This window comes from Sinohyriopsis cumingii, chromosome 5 (assembly GCF_028554795.1).
Source record: "Sinohyriopsis cumingii isolate HCF-2022 chromosome 5, ASM2855479v2, whole genome shotgun sequence".
NCBI lineage: Eukaryota > Metazoa > Mollusca > Bivalvia > Unionida > Unionidae > Sinohyriopsis > Sinohyriopsis cumingii.
Window position 1 is genome coordinate 86,899,762 of NC_142965.1, and position 17,246 is coordinate 86,917,007.

Below are 17,246 nucleotides of genomic sequence, written 5' to 3' on the forward strand. Positions count from 1 at the left end.
TTTTCAAATTCAGCTGTTGCCTCACTGCTATTCTTTTGCCACAGATTTGCATGGAGATTTTTAAAAAAAAACAATACATTATAGATTCAACAGACGCTATTGCACTTACACACAACTGTCAGATAACCATTAATCAAACAAATTAGCCTATTCTTTTCAGTAATACTCATTCAGAAACCTTTCTGCTAGAATCTGGAAAGTTCCTAAACTGTTTCCAAATTTTCTCTGAATTTAGCATGTCTGCTTAAGGCTGGTGATGTAGATATGTCTATGGAAACAAGCATGAGAAATGTTAAAACTGAATAATTGGAAATAGCACATATTTCCAGTTATTCAGTTTTAACATTTCTCATGCTTGTTTCCATTTGTTTGTCTATATATCCATTATCGATATTTTAGTTTTTTGAGACAAAACTCTAAAAGCATTTAAGTTATCTTGTTGAAATTTTGTAGACTTATTGAACTGTTGGTGCAGGTGTATCCTTTGCTGTTGATACTGCTTCATTTTCAGTATTTTTAACATTTTCATCCATTTATCTGCTCATCCATTAATCGAATGTCTCTTTGAATCCTAGTAAACATATTAGACTAGTGGTCTACATGTGCCATTCGCTATTTGGATGTCTCTATGAATCCTAGTACACATATTAGACTAGTGGTCTACATGTGCCATTCGCTATTTGGATGTCTCTATGAATCCTAGTACACATATTAGACTAGTGGTCTACATGTGCCATTTGCTATTTGGATGTCTCTATGAATCCTAGTACACATATTAGACTAGTGGTCTACATGTGCCATTCGCTTATTTGGATGTCTCTATGAATCCTAGTACACATATTAGACTAGTGGTCTACATGTGCCATTCGCTATTTGGATATCTCTATGAATCCTAGTACACATATTAGACTAGTGGTCTACATGTGCCATTCGCTATTTGGATATCTCTATGTATCCTAGTGCACATATTAGACTAGTGGTCCACATGTGCCATTTGCTATTTGGATGTCTCTATGAATCCTAGTACACATATTAGACTAGTGGTCCACATGTGCCATTCGCTATTTGAATGTCTCTATGAATCCTAGTACACATATTAGACTAGTGGTTCACATGTGCCTTTTGCTATTTGGATGTCTCTATGAATCCTAGTACACATCTTAGACTAGTGGTCCACATGTGCCATTCGCTATTTGGATGTCTCTATGAATCCTAGTACACATATTAGACTAGTGGTCTACATGTGCCTTTTGCTATTTGGATGTCTTTTTGAATCCTAGTACATATATTAGACTAGTGGTCCACATGTGCCCTTTGCTATTTGAATGTCTCTATGAATCCTAGTACACCTATTAGACTAGTTGTCCGCATGTGCCTTTCGCTGTTTGGATGTATTCAGCTTCTCCCTTAAATACTTGCGTGATCACATTAACATTCAAAACTTTTGCTCCCTTCCAAAAACCTACCTTCCAGAAAAAAAGACAAAACAATGATAATACCCATCTATGTATTATATAGACAATAACTATAGTATTTATGGGAAGAAGCTCTTCCAAGATTACATTATAATTATCTCCCCATTTACCACCAGTTGTTTATCACAAGAAGTTTTCACTTGGTATAGCAACATTATATCTGTCACCTCTTGAAATTCACTGGATTTCTCTGGACATAATAGCCATCCACTTCTAAAGTCTGTATTGTGTTATCAGTCTCTCTTTACTTTTGGTATTTATAGCTTTATGTTTTAATTTTCATCCATAGAGCTTAATGTATCTTTTTTTTTTGCCACCTTCCTGGACTTAATCTCTGACCATTTGTTGTTGTTATGCATAACTTGAATAACATTTCTTTGTGCAATCACTGCTTGAAGTTTGATTTAATTTTGTATTTTACTTCTTACTCTGTCTTAATAAGCAATAGTTTGTACCTTAAATAGTTTCATTGTCAATATAGTCACACACTAGTGCATGAAATATAAGGAGTTCAGGGCTGTCAGAGGACAAATAAGACTTGTCTTGGTTTGCAAATTGTACTTCTACCAACCCTTGTAGTGCCTGTGCAAGCTGCTCAAATATAACTTGGTCTACAGTCATTCAGAAATAGTTGAAAGACAGAGAAGTGTATGACAACAAAGTTTTCTGATGCAGAAGTCCTAAGCCTTTATCCAGGCTCTGAGTAGGACTATGGCCCCTCCCCATCCAAGATTTATCAGACTTTGCCATGTGCTAGAGTTAATTCTGGTCAAAAGGAAGAAGAAAAGGGAACTATCAATGCAAACCATTTGCCGCCTTCTCGATCTTTTTCTGAGTCACATAGGAGAATAATTATCCAAGATGATATTCCACAGCTGGGGATTTTCTTATCTCATCTTTTCTTCTGCCTTTGAAAAACTGCCATGAAAATTTGCTTTTTCTGCCCAGTGCCCAAAAGATATCCTGTAAGCCAAAATGGGATAAGAGTGCCTGTCAACTTATAGTATATAGAGTTTCTGATTGACCTCAGTGAAGTATTCTTGCTACTGCACCTACCATTATACTTTTGTGAGTCATTCCTGTTCCTCACCAGTCCATCCACATGGCATTACTTTGCCTGATCAGAGGTTGGTTGCTATAATCAGGCCTCAGACTGGCAAGAAATTCTGTCTTCCACGGGCTATTGGTGGGACCTATCAGGTCAGTCTGTAATAACTGTGCCACATTAGGTCTTTGCCACTGTAGGTTTGCAGGCGTAGAACTAAACTCCATAGATGACTCTACCTCTTCCCTTACAATGGGCATGATATCTGCAGCAATGGAAGGCTTACCAAATAAAGATAAGCATGATTTTTCAAGGGTTTTCAAACAGAGGGGTACTTCTTGCACTGACATTTCATAAAGGGAGATTTTCCATTTTTAAGGGGGATAGTTCAAGTTTCTGTTTATGAAGTTAGTAGAATGAATATAATACTTATATTTCCACAAACATGTGTCATAAATGACTTTTAATGAGAAAAGATATAATGTACAATTATTTATCCTATCATTTGCACAGTACCAAAGATCTGTGTTGTGACAATGACACTACATGATATGTACTGTGTTACAACAGTGACACTACATGAGATGAGTTGTGTCTTAGGACAATGGTATTACATGATATGAATTGTTTGTTACAACAATGGCACTACATGATGTAAACTGTGTGTTGTGAAAGTGACACTACATCATGTTAATTGTGTATTATGACAATGACGTGTGTGTGTGTGTGATTTGGATTTTTGACATGATAGCTTTAATACATTTCTAGTCATATTGCTACGATGTCTGCAGTGTGGCAGCTTATAGTGATGTCTAGCACCAGGGCATCATGTTGCAGACATGTAGCATTATGTCCCACCCAGTCACATTATCCTGACACCAGGCTGATCAGTCATAACACTAAGCTGGTAATGCTGAGCACCAAGCAAAGCAGGTGGAAGTACCATTTTTGTAAGTCTTGGTATGACTCGGCTGGGGTTTGAACCCATGACCTCCCGCATCCAAGGCAGATGCTCTAACCACATAAGCCACTGGAGCAGACAATGAATCTACATTACAAGGACCCTGTTGTTGGCATCTGTTAGTCTCGAGAGATGATGGAAGTGTGCCCATGAGAGATGTCCTGGTTGGTGGTTGTGCAGTGTATGTAGTCCAACACGGGAGTGACAGTCCTTGCTGCACATGAAGGTTGTGTCTGGTGTTGGTTGGAGCTGCTTCTTCTTCATCTGTGATCATTTTTCATCAGCTAGCAAGCATAGCTTGTCCTCGCCGGCTTTCAGACCAGTAATCAGAGCATGTCGCCAGCTTGATCTGTCTAGAGCAGGCTCTTCCCAGGTGTTGGCATCGATGTGAAGGGCTTTCATGTCACGCTTGCAGACATCCTTGAAGCGGAGATGTGGCCGTCCGATCGACCTTTTGCCAGAGGCGAGTTTCGAATAAAGAATGTCTTTGGGAATCTGTCCATCATCCATCCGATGTACATGGCCCAGCCATTTGATGCAACATTGGCGGAGGAGTATGACCATGCTGGGAATCTTGGCACATTCAAGCACCTGGTTGTTTGTTACTCAGTCGCTCCAGATGATCCCGGGTATGCGTCGGAGGCATCGCATGTGAAAGGCGCTTAGTCTTTTCTCTTGTGAGGCCTTTAGAGTCCAGGTTTCACTGGTGTATAGGAGAGTGCTTAGCACGCAGGCACGGTACACTGTGATCTTAGTGTTCAGGGTCAGCATGCTGTTGTTCCACACTCTCTGCGACAACCTTGAGAGAGTTGTTGATGCCTTTCCAATCCACTTGTTGAGCTCAGCATCGAGCAAGAGGTTGTTGGTGATGTTAAAGCCGAGGTACATGAACTGACTGACCACCTCAAATTTGTAGTTGTTGATGATGATGCTTGGGGAGTCCGCATGGGTGGCTAGAGCAGCATCGTCTGTGAAGAGCATGTCCCTGATGATGACTTCACACACTTTGCTCTTTGCCTTCAGTCGTGCCAGGTTGAACAGTCTGCTGTCTGATCACATGTGCAGGTAGATCTCTTCTGTGGACGTCCCAAAGGCGTGCTGGAGCAGGACTGAGAAGAAGATGCCGAAGAGCGTGGGGGCAAGGACGCAGCCCTGTTTCACTCCACTGTGGATGTCAAAGGGGTCAGATGTTGAGCCATCATACTGCACTGTGCCTTTCATGTCATAGTGGAAGGACTGGATCATGCTTAGCAGCTTTGGAGGGCATCCAATTTTCGCCAGAATTGTGAAGAGTCTGTCTCTGCTGACCAGATCGAACGCCTTGGTGAGGTCTATAAATAAAGGCCAGGAAGATGGGTCTGTGTTGTTCTCTGCATTTTTCCTGCAGTTGCCTGATGGAGAAGATCATGTCGATTGTGGACCTCTCTGCACGGAACCCGCACTGCGACTCTAGATACACTCCGTCAGCAAGTGTCTGCAGTCTGTTCAGGATGACACATGCAAAAACTTTACCCACGATGCTGAGAAGGGATATGCCCCTGTAGTTGTTGCAGTCGCTTCTGTTGCCCTTGTTCTTATACAGGGTTACGATGTTGGCGTCTCTCATGTCCTGAGGCACTGCACCCTCATCCCAGCACTGGCAGAAGAGGCCGTGCAGGTGTCTGAGCAGCACGCTACAGCCACACTTGATGACTTCTGCTGGGATGCCATCCTTCCCTGGGGCTTTACTTAAGGACAGTTTCTCTAAGGCCTTCTTTAGTTCAGCTACAGTAGGTTTCTCGTCTAGTTCAGCCATGAGAAGGAAGTTTTCAGTGGCATTGAGGGCATCATTGGTCACGTTTTCTCTGGAGTACAGTTCAGAGTAGTATTCCACCCAACACTCCAACTGCTTGCCCTTGTTGTGGATGGCATTGCCTGTGGCAGACTTCAGTGGTGCGTTCACTTTCTTCATGGGACCCAATGCTCTCTTTATGCCATCGTACATGCCTCTGATGTTTCCGATATCTGCATCTGACTGGATGCTCTGACAGAGCGGAAGCTAGTATTCATTGGCACACTGTTGTGCTAATCTCTGCACTTTGCTTCTGGTAGACCTGTATACCTGTAGTGTCTTCTGGCAGGGGGGTCGCTTGTATTTTAGGTGAGCACTGCGATGCTCTTCTATGGCTGGCATGAGTGTGGTGGAGTTAGCCTCAAACCAGTCATTGTTCTTCGATTGCTTCTCACCAAAGACCCATGTGGCTGTGCTGTACAGTCTCTCTGATGTGATCCCATTTTTTTTGGCACTGCCATTGGGAGGTTCTGAATCAAACATCTTGGAAAGAGCATAGGTGAATTCCTCAGCCTTGTCTGGATATGACGTTTTGCTGACATCTATGCGTGGTTTACCCTCTTGCCTAAAGCGGTGGATCTTCTGCGGCTGAAGCTTCATTTTGCAGCACACCAACGAGTGGTAAGTGTTGCAGTCAGCACTGTGGAAGGTATGGGTAAGAAGCACACCCTTCAAGGCTGACCGTCTTGTAATGATCAAGTCCAGCTGGTGCCAGTGTTTAGACCAGGGATGCCTCCAAGACACTTTATGCTGTGGCTTTGTCTGAAAGAATGAATTGGTAATGCTGAGGTCGTGGTAGGAGTACATCTCTAGAAGGCGCTGCCCATTCTCATTCATCTTCCCAATGCCAAACTTGCCAAGACAGGAGGGCCAAGAGTCATGGTCGGCACCCACCCTAGCATTGAAGTTGCCCAGCAAAATCAAATTCTCTTTCTTGGGAATTTTGTCGATGAGCGAGTTTAACTGGTTCTGTCATCCCCAGCAGAGTGTTCCTGACAACCAATCTGACACCAAGCTCTCTGGCTTCGTCGGTGCTCTTTCCTTGCCAGAAGAGTGTGTAGTTCTTTTCTCTGAGGGACCCGGAATCAGGTAGTCGTGTCTTCTTTCAAACATCGCTGATTGCCTGGAGATCATCTGAAAGCCCAGTCAGCATGGTCCGGACATTCCAGGTACCTAGCTTGAGGATTGGAGGTTTCCTTATTGGTTTTCTTTTCTTATTTCTGGGTGCAGTAGTTGCAGTCCGCTTGTCAGGTACTCATGTACCTTAGTCCTTATGCACCCAGCAAGGCAGGCAAACTGTGGCCGGACGGCACCTTATTGGCTGGGGGCTGCCCAGTTTGAGGCAGGCGGTAGCTCTCTAGTGAAACCTGCTGGTCTCTCCCACCATCAGAAGCAACCCCTGGCATCTGGTTCTACGCCAATCGAGCGGTGACTTATAACCGGTAAACTGCTGCTTCCCGTGTTGTGTTGATGCTGTGGAGCGAAGCTGAAGTGTCGTCTCCAGGGCACAAACCTGGGCAGGGTGATATGGAGAATCAACTGTTGCCCATGCAGTTGATCCTCCCTCTCCATGCAGCTGGTGGATCCAAGGGAAAGGGCAAGCCGATACGTGATAGCACCAGCTGCATCGCAGGAGTTGCAGAGATGACACTGAAAGCAATGCCAAGTCGCCTTAGGGACTCCGTCTTTGGATTTTCTGTTGTGGTTTACTCCCTTAGCCTTTCCCATGAGAGGGTATAGTCGCAAGGCAGCGAAAGTTTGAAATCGAAGTTTACCTTCTCCTAGATGGGTGACCACCCAAGGTTAACAAGTCCCATCTGCCCAAAGCATCTGGTTTTGAGGCGCCAGAAACTCACCTGTCATCCCTTCTCCAGTCAGTTTAAACAGGTTCCACCACTCGTGAAGGCCTGGAGCTGGATTTGGTTGTCAGAGGCTGTATCAGATGCAAGCCAATGGAAGATTTCCAAGGGAAGTGGGTGCTTATCTCCCACATCTGCCCCTGGCGATGACAACCCTTGGAACCCTATATGATATGAATTGTGCGTTATGACAATGGCACTACATGATATGAATTGTATGTTATGACAGTGATACTAAATGAGATGAATTATGTTACAACAAGGACCCTACATGATATGAATCGTGTGATATGACAAAGGCTCTACATGATATGAATTGTGTGTTATGACAATGATACCAAATTAAATGAATTGTGTATTACGACAGTGATGCTAAATTATATGAATTATATGTTATGACAGTGACACTATATGATATGAATTGTGCATTACAACAGTGCAACTTCATGATATTGATTGTTAGGACAATGGCACTACATTATATGAATTGTGTGTTACAACAAGGACACTACATGATAAGAATTGTGAGTTACGACAGTGGCACTACATGATATGAATTGTGTGTTATGACAATGACACTACATGACATGAATTGAGCTGTGTGTTACCACAGTGACTTTACGTGATATGAATTGTGTGTTATGACAATGACACTACATGATAAGAATTGTGAGTTATGACAGTGGCACTACATGATATGAATTGTGTGTTATGACAATGACACTACATGACATGAATTGAGCTGTGTGTTACCACAGTGACTTTACGTGATATGAATTGTGTGTTACAACAAGGACACTACATGATAAGAATTGTGAGTTACGATAGTGGCACTACATGATATGAATTGTGTGTTATGACAATGACACTACATGACATGAATTGAGCTGTGTGTTACCACAGTGACTTTACATGATATGAATTGTGTGTTATGACAATGACACTACATGATAAGAATTGTGAGTTATGACAGTGGCACTACATGATATGAATTGTGAGTTACGACAGTTGTACTCCATGATATGAATTGTGTGTTATGACAATGACACTACATGACACGAATTGAACTGTGTGTTACCACAGTGACTTTACATGATATGAATTGTGTGTTATGACAATGACACTACATGACATGAACTGAACTGTGTGTTACCACAATGACTTTACATGATATGAATTGTGTGTTTTGACAATGACACTACATGACATGAATTGAACTGTGTTACCACAATGACTTTACATGATATGAATTGTGTTACCACAATGACTTTACATGATAATGAATTGTGTGTTATGACAATGACAGCACATGACATGAATTGAACTGTGTGTTACCACAATGACTTTACATGATACGAATTGCATACTAAGTTTAACATAATGAAGTATATCCCATTTCCACATTAACAAATTGCAATTACTAAGTTTAACATAATGAAGTATATCCCATTTCCACATTAAATACACCAAAAGCCCCATTTCCACATTAAACACACCAATGGAGCCCCATTTCCATATTAAAGACAATAAACAGAGTCCTAAAACTTGTCTAGTTGTAAATCTAACTGAAAACTGCATGTGATGGTTTGCATATTTTAATCTTGACAGGGCCAGTTTATACAGACATACCAGTACAATGGGAACTGGTATGGATTGCAGATGGAATCCATAGAGTCTGTGGCAAGGGAGGGACTAGCATGTGTAATCCATATGGAGTTAGAGGTCAGTACAAAATAAACAAGTAATTTTTTCCTTGTAATATTTTCTTTTTGAGTTAAACATTAAGATGACAGTGTCTTAGTGGTAACAATCATGAAGTAGTCATTGTTTTGTTTTACCTAATGCTTATGTGTGCATCACTTACTGATTGGAATATGGGATATCATGTTTCATGTGTGCATCACCTAGTGGTTGGGATAAGGGATATAACCTTTCATGCCTGATTATGGTAGCTGCAAATAAACAGTTAGCAACTTTTGCATATATATATATATATATATATATATATATATATGGTTATACTGATATACATCTAGTTTTATCAGTGATGATGTAAGAGGGCAGAAAAAACATAAAGTTTGGCAGTATAAGTACAATATATAACTATCAAGTATTAGTCAAAATGCAAATTTTCCACATCAGTACATCAGAGACAGAGTACTGATATTTTGTCAGAGTTATGCATCATGGATTTTCCTGCCAGAAATTTGGACCTTCAGCCATACTAAAAGTGCAACCAATCAGAAAGTATGTTACATTTGATGATGTTTTAGAAATATGAAAAATAACCTGTTCTTGCAAAAGTATCTACATTTCTTGATTATAGGCTATGTTTTGTAAAATCAGTATAAAGAAAACATGATCACTGAAATTCTGTTGCAGTGTTTGTATATTATTTCCAGTCTGATGCAATGTATATTTTATCACATGGTATAAAAATACATTTTTCAATATTAGAAATGCATCAATTTCTGAAAATACAAAATTCATTGAAACTTGTTTCAAAACAACCTTATATTTAGCATATTTCCACTTTAAGAGTTTATTTCAATTTATGTTCTTGTGTTTATGTGACCTTAGTCTACATTACTGTTTGGTCTATATTACTATTTGGCCTGTTTCAAGTATACCTCTGTAGCAAAAACAATGAATTTTCTGGTCAGATTAGGAATAAGTTCCACAGCATTCTGTATTTTGCTGTGTATTTTCAGGGAGTTTTAACATTGAAAAATACGTACTTTGAGCCTCGCTATGTGCTGGTGATGCCACTGAATGAGGAGGCACATGAGAAGAGGTTACGAGCTCGAGGCATTTATTCTGAGACTCAGCTTGAGTACACTTTAAATCGGGCAGAAATGTACAAGCAACACAACAGAGATCATCCAGGTTTTTTTGACATGATGATCAATAGTGGTAAGTTTCTTTATTAATTCAGCAGACCTTCCAAAATAAAGAAAAATATAATAAGAATGTACTTGGGGTAAATATTGATTTTGAAAAATCATTACACCATATTGCAGTGTTTAACGAAACATTGCAGTAATGTTGCAATACAGTCAAATCTGTCTGTATGATCACCGTTATATGTGGTAACTTTGTCTCAATGGCCATTCTAATTTCCCTATGGCAAATTTCTCACTAAATTTCCTTACCAAATAATGATTTCTTATTGCTTTAAGTGATGACTGGAGCATATCTACAGTCACCATTCAGTGTATTATGCTTAATGAGGAATACAGTATTTAGATAAAGAAATATCTTGTAAATCAATGTGGAAACATTGCTCATCTCCCTTGTACATGTACTTATAATTCCAGTCATGTTGTCAGTCAAACTCAGTGGTGTCGGTTAGGCTTGAAGGTTGAAGCAATCCATCTGCTGGATGGTGGGAAAAGTAGTTGTGTTATTACAGCAGAAACAGAGGTCAACTTTTATACCATTTTGATAGATATAGTTCAATTTCTTCATCTTATTGCTTGCAAATTAAAGCTGTTTCTGATGTTTGGTAAGAAATATGAGTTACATCCTTTTAATAAGGGTCAGTTTTCGTTCAATATTTAAAACTTGTCAGTAAAGGCAGGCAAAGCTTTAGTTCATGTGTTTAAAAGAATATAGACAGATATGGCTTTTATTTATTCCCTACTTATTATAGGCCTTTTGTATAAGTTGATTATCTTTGGAGCTTGATGAGTTGAGCAACTGGCGAATCCAGATGTTATTTTTAAAGTGTGAACAGCTGTTTCTAAGTGTAATTTATATAAGATAGCCACCGAAGAGTCAGTCCTCTATTTTGTAGTGTGTGTGTGTGTGTGAGATTAGGATTTATAAAATAGCTTTAACAATTTTTCAGTCATATTGCTACGATGTCTGCAGTGTGGCAGTTTATAGTGATGTCTAGCACTGGGGCATCATGCCGCAGACATGAAGCATGATGTCCCACCCAGTCACATTATCCTGACACCATGCCAACCAGTCATAACACTAACCTGTTAATGCTGAGCATCTAGTGAGGCAGCTGTTAGTACCATTTTTGTAAATCTTTGGTATGACTCGGCTGGGGTTCGAACCCATGACCTCCCTCTTCCGAGGCGGACGCTCTAACCACTATTCCACCGGAGTGGTCCTCTATTTTATAGTCATGTTAGCTTATAATTAGTAGTGAAATCAGTGTTTTGTCATGGACCACAAACCAAATTAAGATTAGTGATTATTTTTAAAAAGTCAGTGATGATTTATTTATTATACAGGCTGGATTTAAGTGAACAGGTATATGTAATCTTGTGGAACATATATTTGGGAGAGAACAACATATATATGTATTTTATGATTTTCTTAAATAGTGTCCATAAAAGCTTATTGATGATAATAATAATAATAATAATAATAATAATAATAATAATAATTAGTGTGTGGTATTTGTTTGAAAACCAATTTTGAAATGTGAACATGTATACAGAGGTCACCTGTGTACAAAGACAAGTTTTGCCTTTTCCCATGGTGGCCACTATTGACAGATCTGACTGTATATTTATTCTTTTAGAAACAAGTAATGATGCTTTTTTGTTCGAATTAAATGAATGCAAACACAGTTCAAAGAGTCATTTGTATCTAGTGAATACTAAGCGGTCAAACAGGGCTATGTCTGTAATGTGTATTCAGTAGTGTTGCTTTAGAAAATTACTTAAGGCATTTGCTCTAAACTTTTCTTGTTTGCTTACTTCAAAATAGCATTTTGAACTTTCAGAGAAGACTAGACATTTAGGGATAGACATCTGAAGACTGAAAATTGTAAAATATGGTCAGAACAGTTTGCAATATTTAGTGCGTAAATAGAGGGGATGGGCCTCTGTTAGAGCATGGGATGTTATGAAAAAAATATGGTATGAGATGTTGTTTAGTATTATTTTATATGGTATGTGGTGTTTGGTATTATTTTAATGCTTTATTGTGATATATATAATCTACTCAGTTAAACCTAAGCAATGAGGAACAAAAATCTGAAACCTTCAGCTGTGCTTTTGAATGTAAAATTTCTCCTCGTGTTCTTTCATATGAACTTGGTAAACAACTTATGATACCTACATATCATGTCATGCATAATTTCCATTCACTTTCTATTATTCCTTTCTGTTTTACCAATAATTATTAATAAACATTATTACGTATAATTTTCATCCTATTCTTTATGAAATTTGCAAAGTTTTAATAATTAAAAGTCTTTAAAAAGTTACAATTTCAGCTGTGGTGTATAAAATATTAGAGGGTACAGACACAATGATAATTATTACATAACTATGTATATGTGTTCACTGTCTATATTGCCACAGTACTCAAGAATCTGCTTGTGATAGTACTGTAAAGCACCAAATTAAACCAAACTAATAGGAAATCTGCAAATATTAATGGAATCTTTTCCAAAGGTATAGAGAACTTTAAAACTAGATTTATACACAGTTACCAAATCTCTGTTTCAGATGACATCCAGGAGGCATACAAACACCTGCGGAGGCTTGTCATGGACTACCTGGGTATTGGAATGAATACACCACCTGCCAATGACCATGGGGATGCAGCCTTTGACACACAGGGTGGAAGTGACCAGAATGTTGCCCCACAGCTTGGTACCCGTACCTGGTCAAAGCCAAGCATTCCAGATTCAGTATCTCAGACATTCATGAGAGCTAAAGCAAACCAGTCCCCAATCATGTCTGGTAGAGGTATTGTGGTAAGTCCTGTTTTGCTTATCCAACACAATTGTTGCATCTCTAATGTCCAAGGTTTGATCCTGGCCTCCAGCACATACAAGTGCAAATGACCACCACTACCAACTTTCATTGGTTTTCTCAGGTTTATCCCATAATGCTTCACAATAAAAGACCACATGATTGATCCATAGAGTTTGTTTGTATAACTGTACAGTTGATTGTAAAATAGACTTTAAGAAACTTTGATGAACATTCTAGATATGCTTGTTAAATTCAACTATGTATTTTTATGCCACAGCATAGATTCATTGCATCTGTATATAGCTACATATATACTGTTACTGGGCTCAAATATGGTGATACAGAGCAACTGAATTCTTTACAGGCGGTGCAGGGGTCAGAGTTAGCTATTAATAATGGTCACCTGGTAGTGATAAGTCAAACAGTTTCTTAAAATAGATCATGTGACTTAGTTTTCTTCTTTTCTTTTTATTCTGTTCAGTAGCCAGTCTTAAGTTTAATTCCAGCACAGTACAGTTTTTACTTTTGTGAGTCAATTTGGCAAATTTATTTGTGCTGGTTTTGTTCTTCTTCTATACAGTCAAGTGCTGATTGATTCTTAGAAGTGTTTTTTTTACTTTAAGGAATTGTTTTAACTTGTTTGTGACCTCATGTGTTTCCCATGTTGTGTTGATCATTAACATTTTTAATTTTATTTTGAAATTCATTTGTTCTTGGTTATGTAGTGTCAAAATTCTATGTTAGAAGTTGGAATTTTGAGCATTTGTTCATTCAGTGTCTGGGTCACTTTCTGCAGATGCCCAATGGGCAGATGGGAGTTTTTATTTATCATCAAGAGAAATCTCAGTTTGAATCACATGCTGTTGGGATGCCAGAGTGGCTCACATTGAACACCTATATGTGTCTTGATCATTCAGGATTTCTCTTGTACAACAAAAAAGCTTTTCGATGTTTTAAACATATAAAGGTCTAAAATCTTAATTCTCAAAAGCCTTTTAAGAAGCACCTTTTCTCTTTAAACTTTTCAATCTCAATCTTGAATACCATTATCAAATGCAATTTTTCCTCATGGCTTTGTTTGAAAACTTCATTGTAGATATTAAAATAAAACTATATGCTGTATCTTTTATAAATTTCAGGAAGAGGCATCCCTAAAGCGTAGACAGAGTGCAGCAAAGGAAGCTGTAGCTGGCTACATTCCACCATTGTTTGAACAACTATTGACAAGGTATATTAATAATGTTCTGTGGAACTCTTTGTCTCAACTGCATTTATCTCTGTTGTTTTATTTGACTTTAGAAAATTATAAAAATAATCATTCCATAGTTCTTGATTCTGTGTCCTAGCAATGTTCTTGACTTTGTGGCTGAGTTTAGTTCTTACATTTGTGGCATAGCATAAGTTTTGACTTTGTGGTTCATCTTTGTTCTTGACTTTGTGGCTTGGTATTGTTCCTAACTTTGGCTGAGCATAGTCCATGATCTAAGACTTAGCACAGTTCTTGGCTTTGTGGCTTAGCACAAGTCTTGAAATTGTAGCATAGCATAGTTCTTGGCTTTCTGGCTCATCATAGTTCTTGGCTTTGTGGCTTAGCATAGTTTTTGACTCAAAGACATAGCATAATTCTTGATTCTAAGACTAAGCATAGTTCCTGACTTTGTGGCTTAACATAATTCTTAACTCATTGGCTTGGCTTAGTTCTTGACTTTATGGCTAATTAGCATAGTTCTTGATCTTATGGGTTAGTATTAGTTCTTGACTGGTTTATGACTTGGCATAGTTCTTAACTCTGACTGCAGTGTAACCAGTGCAAAATGGTACTACCATTTTGCCATTTTTAGTGCAGATGAGACAAAATATTTATTCATAGAAGATGTAATGTAGCTGTATTTGTGTAACAAATTGTTTGAGGACTGACACTTAGATTTAAATAAGACTTCTTACGATCTCTAGTTGGTATTGTGCCAATCTGGCATTGATCAGTATTGATAATCTTATTGCTGCACCTCCAGAATGGATGGCTGTATCGACTTTAGACATCCATTATCACTGCCTTAGTGGCCATTTTGAAAATCACATTGCTATTCCTCCTAAATGGAAGGTCATTTCAATATGGGGTTTTCAGTGAAAGACTTTTAATGATGTCTAGTTGGTTCTATATGAAAATAGTGCTGATCTGGCATCCAGTATGGCCACCATGGCATCCATCTTGAAAATCTTGTTAACTCAACTACTTCTGATTGTATTGTCATATCATGGGACTTTTGCTAAAGACTTCTTGTGATTTTTTTTGTCTGTCGTTATTGAAAATAGTACCTCTCAGACAACCAATGTGAAAATCTTATGGACATATGATTTTCACAAAACCTTCTCAACTCAAAACTGAATGATAACAGTGCTGATCTAACCTCCAACATTACTGCCAAACCCTGTTATCACTTCTTGATGGATTTTTATTCATTTAACTTGGTTTGTGGATATATCTGAAGAATACCCTGAGCAATATCACTTATTTGCTGTTTGCAGTGTTTGAGAGAAGCTGGATGCTAAAGCTTAGTGATGCATTCAAGTTATTCAGTGTAATCAAGCAGTTCATGTTTGAGTTTTCAAAGTTTTACTGTGGTTTGCAAATTTTTCAGCTTCCCCAAGACAGCTCCTCAGACGGTGGAAGGTCAGCAAGGTCTGGGAGTGCAACAGGGTAATGGCCAACGCTCATTCTCTGCGCCGGTTAACAAAGCCCAGAGACCAAGATCTGCAGATTCCAGCTCTGACAGCTCCAGATCCAGTTCAAGCTTGTCTGGCCTTACATCTGCCAGTGACATGCAGCAAGAGGGGTCTAATGAGGGTTCAGTGCATCAAGAAGGGAAAGGGATACATTTGCCAACAGAAACTGTAAATCCTCTTGAGTTAATGAGTGAACCTGGTGAACAAAATTCTAGATCAGGAATACATGAACCTCGTCCACCCTCAAATCCTAGATCCCATTCACGTGGCTCCAACCGACCTGGATCAGATCGACTTAAAGTACTGCCACCTATTGGAGCTAGTTAGACTCTAACTGGAATATTCATCTTTTTTGCAGAAGTGACATTTTTAACATTGCACAAGTGACATCAGTAATATTATACACCAAAAGATTAACTATTTTGCTATTTATATGATAATGTTTTAAGAATTTTCCTGAATTATCATCAGCAGTTATAAATAGTTACTGTATATACTAATTTGTAAGTCAGTTTCAATGGTAAACTGCACAGAGACAGATCTGTCATTGCATAACGAGTTGGTAAATCTGGTTGTTTAGTTTGTAAGGAGTAACCAGTAGAACAAAAAACACAGACCCTGATCTGCTGGTACATTATGCAATGGCAGATCAGGGTCTGTGTTGCTTACAGTTGAACTTGACTTATAAGGGAGTATATGCTCTACTACTTATATATATATTTAACTACCACTGATAAATATAATTTTTCTCTTATGGAAATATTGACCACAAATAAAACAATTTGCTGGAGGTGGATTAATCAATGGAAAAGGCTTTCTTTAATCAAATTTTGCAAAATATTTTGTGTAATGGAGGAGAGTCATATCAGCAGGTTTTGGATTCACATGGGATAATTACACTACTGTAAAAAAATTTAGCACAACTTAAGTCCTGCTCTTGACCTTCAAATACATTAGGGGCTGTTCCAGTAAAACATTCGTGACCCAGGGAAGGCGTTCTGAATGTGAAATAGTCATCCATAGATGCAATTTATAATTTTGTATCATTTTCCTGGCATATTTTTGTGAAAATCTGCCTTCCCTGTGTACCATATATCTTTAAATGGAATAGCCCTAACATGAAATAATCTCAAATAAACTCGTACACTTTCAGTCTTTAATAAGAATGCATATGCCAACATTTTAGGCTTTGATTTATAATAAAAAACTAAGCTTTAATGTCAAGTTCTCAAGTGGAATTAGAGAACAGACATTTGATCGTTATCATTTTGTGTTTTCTTCTTCCATTTTTACATCATGACTTCTGAATGTATATCTCAAAAGAGACTGGCATGTTTATTACCAAGATACTATTGAATAAATAATGTTAAATACCTGGCATTTTAAATTGCATTCTTTCACAACAGTATAGAATTGGCATTATATGATATTACTGAATTAAATTCAATGTTAAATAACTGGCATTTCAAATCATATTCTTTCATAACAGTACATAATCGGCATTGTGACAGTTAAATATTTGATGTAGATAAATACAGTAAGGCATTATTAAGTTGGTTTGGTGTCAAAGCTTAGAAAGGTTGGTGAAATTGCTACATTGGCATGCAAATCTAACCCGATTACCT

At 38.4% G+C, this 17,246-nt stretch overlaps 1 protein-coding gene across 1 annotated transcript in view; it reads left to right on the forward strand.

Moving 5' to 3' along the window:
- LOC149799676 (leucine-rich repeat and guanylate kinase domain-containing protein-like) overlaps positions 1–16,996 on the forward strand; it is a 37,760-nt gene extending 20,764 nt beyond the window's left edge. The window contains exons 12-16 of the mRNA XM_089959023.1: positions 8,780–8,893; positions 9,883–10,084; positions 12,646–12,896; positions 14,037–14,125; positions 15,537–16,996. Coding sequence (XP_089815149.1) covers positions 8,780–8,893; positions 9,883–10,084; positions 12,646–12,896; positions 14,037–14,125; positions 15,537–15,948 — 1,068 coding nt within the window. The 3' untranslated portion in view covers positions 15,949–16,996. The remainder of the gene's footprint in view (positions 1–8,779; positions 8,894–9,882; positions 10,085–12,645; positions 12,897–14,036; positions 14,126–15,536) is intronic.
- The last annotated feature ends 250 nt before the right edge of the window (positions 16,997–17,246 follow it).